Raw genomic sequence first — 8219 nt, 5'->3', positions numbered from 1 at the left:
CAAACTTGAGGACACTGATATGGAGAAAATGTAATCTTCTTCGTGACATCATGTCGTTCGTGACATCAGGACAAAAACAGATCGTAATAACACCGTTTCTTCTGGTAGCAAATTGCATATTTTATGTAAATAATAACGCTGTTACTTTTTCCTTCGAATGCAAGGAGTCGATCTGTAATATAAAACAGTAGATTGTACGTAACGTACATGTTGTACGTAGTGTAACAAACTTTATGCTCTTCTACAAGTATTCATTTTTTTTCTATTCATGGATCAACGTTAAAGGTATTCTTTTATCGAATTTGATCAAATTTTAGAAGAAATCTTAGTGTTTTTCTAGAAGAAATCTGAGCGAGAAGAAAAGGACGAGCCGGAAACGCGAAAAGAAAGCTTGTAGAAAAAGTGAAAATGGAAGAAAGTTCATCAATTAAAAAAGTGATAGCGAACAATGGCAATCAACGAATTTTTAGAAACTTCTGAAAACGAAGAATTATATAACATAAGAAACAGGAACTAAGTGTAGCTGCATGCGTACTGCATCGTTCCTTTGGCCTGATAATCATCGAAATGCTTTCCTTTCGAAATCAACAGCGCCGCGGCGTTACGTGCTCGTAAATTTATGTGCGTTACTAGGTTAATTAGAAATCATTGTTGTAATCCACAAGCTGTGCTTTTTTTTTAACGCGTGTCCGAGTAAAAGCGGTTCGTTAGGCATTCTAATTTAATGCAAGTAGGTTACTGTGTCGTTTGATCGATATCAATAGTCCTTCGATTCGTTAGTATCGATCGTTTAACTTTGAAAAATTTACATGCTCAGATCTTATTACTCGCCACTAGAATGTTCATAAAGATCAAGAGAAAAGATAGATCTATGTGTTCTATTGTGAATTGGCATTCTTTCTGATATACGAGACTTACAGTAGAAGAACTTATAGTAAGAGCCCTCAAAATATTCTTCTATTTATTGAAGAAACTACAATTTTGATGGATATGTTATACAAAGTAGCCTTTTCTAAACGCTGAGTTAGTAGTTCTCGCATTCATTTAAATTTCAAACGAAAGGGAATTGAATGTGTCGAAAAAGGATGTTTCTATTTGGTCCCTCAAGTCTCTCACTTAAGTGTCTTCTGCATCTAAGATGCCATCATTCCTGCAAATTTGTATCTGTGGAAACCACGTCGAATGAAAGTTCAATCGAGTTTAAACATCTTCAAATCTATCATTCATTCGAAACAAAAATGAATAAAAACCAGAATTAAAGAAAATGCAAAAGAGGAAGAAAGGTTTTTCTGTCGCAAGTATTGCTTTAAAAAAATTTCAGGTAGTTTAAACGGGAAGAATATGAAAGGTAAGGATCGTCGATTGTAGGATCGACGTTAAAAATATTTTTTATGAGGCAAGTATGAACACGGCAATCATCGAGACGATTGTTCCAAAGAACGTGGTGAACTGTTCCGCCATATTGGGACTTGCAGAATTCTTCTTTCCGGCTTCTGGCGTCGCATCATTCTTTTCAGCCTTCAATGCTGCTCCCTAGAAACAAGTATTAAGGAATGTATATTTTATTAATTATTATTATGAATAAAAAGATTAGAACATAAGGTAATAGATTAGAGTGAATTAAATATGAATCATAAGTACCTTTGAGTTCGACTCAACAGCATTTTTGACCTCATCCTGTTTAAAAGAACAGTAATATTGTAGTAATTTAAAGTTGAATCGAAAAATTTTTACGAATCTTAGATTTTACTAAATTCCATGCTTTACACTTTAATATTGTATGCAGAAAATAATTTAAACAATGATATAGAGATAATTTAAATATCAATTTTTATACCATTTTATAACTTTAATACAAAGTTTTAGCGGAAACTTCTTATTTTATTTCGATGTATGAAATGATTGCAATATAGTTTGATCAATTAGGGCTAATCAAATGTTAAATCACGAATACCTTTGAATTCAGGTCAGTACCAGGCTTGACTTCGTCCTGTTAAAGAGAAAAAGTAAAGTTAATTTAAAATAAACTCAATAATTTCTATTCAAAATGTCAAAAGACACTTTCTGACATTTTCGCTTAAAATTATTGCCGTTATTTAATCGTTTGCCTTCAACAAAATTGTTAACTTTTCCAATAATGGCTGCTGAATTAATTACGCGTTTCTACAAGTTTCTAACAACTATACTTAAAATATTTGCATTGAAACAGAAAGTTATGAAAAGAAATAGTAGAAGTAGCGTTAATGTAAATTAGAAAGAATTAAAAATGTTAAGTCACAAGTACCTTCGAATCCAAACTGACGGCGTTCTTAACTCTATCCTGTCGAAAAGAAAAATAATAGTTCAAAGGTGGCTCGAATAACCATTGCGTTATACAATACTCCCGGAAATATCGCTTACATAATAGCCAAGTACACGATATCTTTAATTTTTCGCTTAATCAAAAAATTCGATTATCATCGCCTTTTCATTTCAAAATTGGGTTCGCGAATCGCGAGGAAAAAGGTATCCATTGAAGTTTCCATTGAAGAGATTATGTAATTTCTAACAGCTTGCGATATTTCATTCTTTATCGACTTATATCGCTATATTAAAGGAAAATTGACATAACGTTCCGTGGATGCGTCACTAACACCTGACGCAGCAGTGAAAGCGCTTATTTCTTTTTGTTTTCTTTTTCTTTTTTCGTAACTTGTTTAATTCGCGAAAAATAACGACACAAAGCTAAAAGACGTCTCACCTTAACCAGCGCTGCATCAGCTTTCTTACTGCCATCCTGCATGAAAAACATTATCGTTATTGTCAATCGAATCACATTCGATTACTGCAAATCTTATGAATGCATAACACTTAAAATTCATCATTTACGTTTCAGTTTCATCGTTTTTATCTTAATCGTGTAAATGCTTTGAGTTATACGCGAAAAATGCAAAACATGCTCGATTCCGTGCAGCAAAAGTGTGTATAAAGATTAATTAATTCACGTGTAATTACAATTAAAGCTTGTTATCCGAACCAATCAACGCAAACACTGTACGTATAATTATCGATCGGTTTTGCGTCAGAAAGAGCTGTTCTACCTTCTTTTTAAGTATAGTTTTAAGTATGTGTTAATTATTTTAAGATATAATTAAACAAAAAATGTAATAATATCCATGTAATTGACATAATTCATGTGTCTGGAAAAGGTAATACGAAAGAAATGGTAATAATTATCTACAGATATGTATCTACTGATAAATTGGCATGAAATGGTGATTTCAGAAAATTATTAGCAAAATAAGACACCGTAAATTCCATAAATCAGTTCAAACTTTGCCTCGTCTCAGGTTTGTATTAATGACCAGAATCACTATTCGCATTTGTCCATAAACCTTGTCGTCTGCAGAGATACATATTTCTATTCTCTCATTGAAACAGTTTCAAATGTCAGACCTTCCTTCGTATCGTTTTCTCGATTCGAGCATTTTTCCGACTCGAAATCTATCCGATATTCAACTGGCAGTGAAATTAAAAAGAGCGAGTAACTTGAAACGCGAATGTTATGATTCGAGTTGCCTTGACATCAAGGTACGCCACTTTATACTACGAGAGCATTTTGCAATTAGTTTACAAATTAACCGATTTCCTTGCAAATTGTTCGTTTTATAAATATTATTCATTCTTCGTACGAAACGATGTATCATCCTTTTGCACTCGAAAAGAAAGGCAACAGTAAATTAAAGACCAACAGCATTATTATTTACAAAACATTTGTAGTTCGCTAACAAAATAAATGAAGGTATCGCGATCTGTTTTTGTCCTTATCTTAGGAAGTGAAAATTATTTGCTTTATTTGCATCGAGGAGTCTGAGTGTGAGGACAAAATTTAAATGGTCCTCGAGTGCAAAGGGTTAATGAATTCATTATAAAATGCTTACTATAATGTTATACTAATAGATATTAAAATGAAAAGTATAAAATTGTAGGCATAGAGCATGAGTAGCTTCAAGAAAGTTGAAAAACAACAGATCCCTCCCTGTGTCCTCTCTGGAAAGTATTATCTCTCACAAAATGGCATTTATTAAAAGGATATTAAATGTCCTCATTGCACGTGGTCATAGTTACTGTTTTCACGTTTCATCGATAATAAAATGTAGTAATTGGAATATTGAGCATTATAACAATTATTCGAAGCCACGATTCAATTAGAGATCCAAAGTTTCATTCACAGATTTAAGATATTTTTACATATCATTATATATCGATTTGTATATATTTATGGAATAAATACTAGGAACATCGTCTAATGCATCTAATATCTCGAAAAGTCACGGTTAATTTCAGGCTGCCATGTTCATATCGTATAGAAAAGGGCCAATATTAAATTGGTCTTATTATACCCTCGTATAATGTTTCTATCGACTTTGGAATATCTTCCCCCATTTAAGAATAATTTTAATATTCGCACAATGTCTACATTGCAATGATTGTACTATTTTTCAGACACGATGTCTAGTCAATTCGATTTTAGCTTTCACAAAAACGTTTTTCTATCGTTTATTCATTGCTACCATTTTTCGTTTTATTATCAATTGTTATATCAGAATTAGTTTAAGTTTCCAAAATTGACATTCATTATTCTCACTACCTCGGCAAGTATTATATCTAGAAATTAATGTATGATTTTGTAAAAAGTCTAGACGTTATTCTCTTACCGATTTCTCTGCGGTGTCTCGAGATGCTCTCCTCAAAATGGCCACGTTGCGAGGGATGATCCTCAGCGGAGCAGGTCGAGGTGGAAGAATATCGTGTCTTCGATTTCCACAGTTTGCATCTTGGCAACCACTGGCGATGATGTTCCCGATGACATTAGGAACGTCCCAAATTGTGGTCGCCTCGCGTAACACATTCGCGGATGGTCCTTGGGCCAAGAATGGTACCGGTTTGGCGTCGTGCGAGCATGCGCCCATCACCACCAGAAGCGTATCTCGAGATATCTTGAAAATAAATCTTGCTTAGCGTAAAAATGCATTCGACGAACTCACGTTCCATCGACGGATTCAATACACGCGCGTCCATCGTGTCCGTTCTGACTTTACCTCGCGTTGCAAGCGTTCCAGAGCGGAATTCAGTTCATTGGCGGAGACTGAGGCGACCAACATGAAACCTTTCTCGTTTTCGACAGACTTCAGTTCCTCGATCAGGCCCACCAAATTGGGCCGAAGCAAATGCGATTTACGAGAGGGGATCGGGTCTTCCGAGGCGGCAACATTGCCGCTGAGAGATTCCAGCAGGGACCGGAACAGAACCAGTCTTATTTTGGAGAACATATCGAACACGTTCCACGCAGCCTCCTCTGCGTTTACTACAAAACGGTTGTATAATTTTCTTCAACGTCTCATTCGCATGTTAAAGTGTTCTGTTCGATTATTAATTATTACAGCTGATTCTAAACTATATATTAATTTTTGCGATTTTGCGTCTTTGGAAAGAAGAGATTTATATCTGTGATATTACAGAGTCAGACATTGACAGAAGATAATAATTGATTCTTAATAATTATTTTAAGTACAGTGTTGGATATTTATTATGCATCGAACTTACCATCATCTCGAGTAGTTTGCGCAGGTGTCAACGAAGGAACGCGGTTATTCGATTTCCCTAGGTCGATCACATGCCAGTCGCCACGAACTTCCGGCTTCAGTTTACGAGCTTCCTGTTTCACGTTGTTTTCTTCGACTTCGTCGAACTCCTTCGATAGTCCAACTGATTCTTCGTATCCAAACATCGATGGAATGGTGAAGTTTGCGTTCGACAATGTTCCTAATTGCACGAAAATTAAAGAAGAATATTAGTTACATCCTCATATTCCTAGATTAGCAGCAATTTTAATTTCATTTTGTCATTTTTGATTATAAACATAATAGAAATTCGCAAAAAAAAGTATAATAATTTTTTAATTAAACCTATCGTCATTCCTTTAGTGTCTCGAGTCCAAAGCAGTAAGAAAGCAATGTTCGATCGCAGGGAGTGCTCGCACTCGTGATGGTCATTTCCGGAAATCAACGCGTTATTCGAGGGGAACCTCGTTCGTTCTGCTTCGTTGTAACTCTAAAACAGCCATTATTCAAAATAATAATTATAAAAACATCGTAATCGATCCACTATCATATATACTATCCACTGAATGAATTCAAATTAGCACAAGATTATACCAGAAGCGTCCCCTCAACAGGAAACGAGTGGAAGGCTCTGAAATCCTTCCAGAAATCCTTCTGATCCTGACCAACTTCAGCGATAATCACGACGACATTTCGTGGAACAGAACCATCGATACCCACGTTCTCTTTTGGCAGATCTGTGTTTTTTACTTTTGGGAAACGAGCGTCGTTGTCGACGTTCTCCACGATGAATTCAAGCCCTTTTTCGCGTGTAGTGTCGGTGGAATTCGTCTGCGCGACGGTTCTGGTCGAGACTTTCGTGTCAGATGCTTGCAAGTCTCCGTCGATGGCGATGGCTTCCGGTTTCAAGCTGGGAGCGTGGTCCATGGTTGCCTTTGGCTCGGTTTGCGAGGATGACGCTATTGGCAAAATCGAATAAACTGGTTGCAATATAATTATTTAACCCTTTCGAGGAAGTAGCCATGTTGGTTTAAGTGTAATATGAGTTAATGTGGACTGTGGACTTTAACCCATTCGCTGCCAAGGACGAGTATACTCGTCTTTTGGCAGGGTGTTAGGCGTTGCTAAGACGAGTATACTCGTCCTACTTTCAATATATTATAATATACTGGCTTTGCAGTATATTTACAGAACTTTGGTAAACAATATAAATGTGTAACAATGCCAAATATAAATGGCAATGGAAATAGTTTCATATAATCTGGGCTTGGTAGCGAATGGGTTAAATGGTAGACGCTTGTTTCTTATGTAATAAGAGACGAATAAATTCTAAAAAGTAATCAAAATTTTGTCAGAAAGGGACAAATATGATAATATATTTATTAATGGTGTTTTTTATTTAATAGTTCTAATAAAAATAGTAAATTTTGGTTCCTTTATACTAGCATATGCTAAATTTCTTTTGTAAGGGTTGTAACAAGTGCTTGATCATTTTATTTTATAAATAATTGCACTGATAATGATGTAAAAATGTTATCAATGATTCAGTTATTACCTGAACGTTCTGGAATAAATGCAGAACTGGGCAATGCCAAAGACACCAGTGCCGCTACCAAAACCATCAATAAGTGTACACGCAACATATTCTGCTTCTAGAACAAGCAATTTTACTTGGATGCGAAAGTAACGCAAATATTTGTGGCATTAAAAAGCTGGAACTTGAAATTTGTTCTCACTGTACGATCTTTCAGTCAAAGATGTTTAGAATTTGAACGAAGACACTCAGCGCGTCCAATAGCACGATTCTTTAATTATTCTGAAGATGTGAAATATATTTGAAACAAAGAATCTTCTGCGAATAATGAACACGTCCATTCGTCTTCCTGAGACGAAGGCTTTTAATTGACAGATGCGTGATTAACAAATCGCTGTTGTCAAGTGAACAAAGAATTTGTTTTTCAAGGCACTCAGAACTGCCCTCGCGTTAAATAAATGACATTGCTATAATATTATTATCGATGAATATTCATTACTATTATTTATTATTTATTAATCTCAATATTTATTTTTTTTTCATCCAATTATTCATATTTGTAATTTAAAAATATAAAATGGAACAAGAAATGCTGTAAAATAATAGTGAAATACAGCAATAAACGCAAAAGAAACAAGAAATATATATTATGATATTTTTCTGTACGTATATTTCTGTAAATTTGACTAAATTGTTTATCTATTTCTATAAAAGTATTCTTATTATCTCATTTTGACACTGTCTGAGTTATACGGTTCCTCTCGAGATGAATCTTCGGTTCACTTCCGGCATTGATGTCTCTGGAACGTCTCTCGATAATGGAAGACTATTTCTAAACCAGTTCGAACGCTTCTGCACAGTTTCTACTATTTGTACACCTCGAAGCAATCAACCCAAACATTTTTTAACACAAATACAAAGTAGTAGAAGAACAAGTTTTACTTCCTCGTGATATCAGAATTGTTTTCTCAGATATGTAAGATACGATGGTAGAAACTATGAGATTAAATAATCCGTTGACGTCGAGTTATGGCACTTTCCTAACAGATAAACCGAAGGTCCTTTAGTTTTGTCAAAGAAAT

General features: G+C 34.9%; 1 protein-coding gene across 1 annotated transcript in view; it reads right to left on the bottom strand.

Annotated features, from left to right (window-relative positions):
* Positions 1-1389: 1389 nt before the first annotated feature.
* The window catches only part of LOC143422353 (uncharacterized), a 51264-nt gene continuing 44434 nt past the window's right edge, over positions 1390-8219 (bottom strand). The window contains exons 2-12 of the mRNA XM_076892928.1: positions 7159-7255; positions 6198-6562; positions 5949-6093; positions 5587-5805; positions 5082-5347; positions 4698-4979; positions 2741-2776; positions 2285-2320; positions 1955-1990; positions 1642-1677; positions 1390-1533 (exon numbers count right to left, since the gene is read on the bottom strand). Of these exons, the coding sequence (XP_076749043.1) occupies positions 1390-1533; positions 1642-1677; positions 1955-1990; positions 2285-2320; positions 2741-2776; positions 4698-4979; positions 5082-5347; positions 5587-5805; positions 5949-6093; positions 6198-6562; positions 7159-7246 (1653 nt within the window). The 5' untranslated portion in view covers positions 7247-7255. The remainder of the gene's footprint in view (positions 1534-1641; positions 1678-1954; positions 1991-2284; positions 2321-2740; positions 2777-4697; positions 4980-5081; positions 5348-5586; positions 5806-5948; positions 6094-6197; positions 6563-7158; positions 7256-8219) is intronic.

The sequence above is a fragment of the Xylocopa sonorina genome, chromosome 3 (genome assembly GCF_050948175.1).
Source record: "Xylocopa sonorina isolate GNS202 chromosome 3, iyXylSono1_principal, whole genome shotgun sequence".
NCBI classification, from domain to species: Eukaryota; Metazoa; Arthropoda; class Insecta; order Hymenoptera; family Apidae; genus Xylocopa; species Xylocopa sonorina.
Note: the sequence above shows the minus strand (reverse complement) of the source record. Positions and strands in the feature narration are given on the sequence as shown.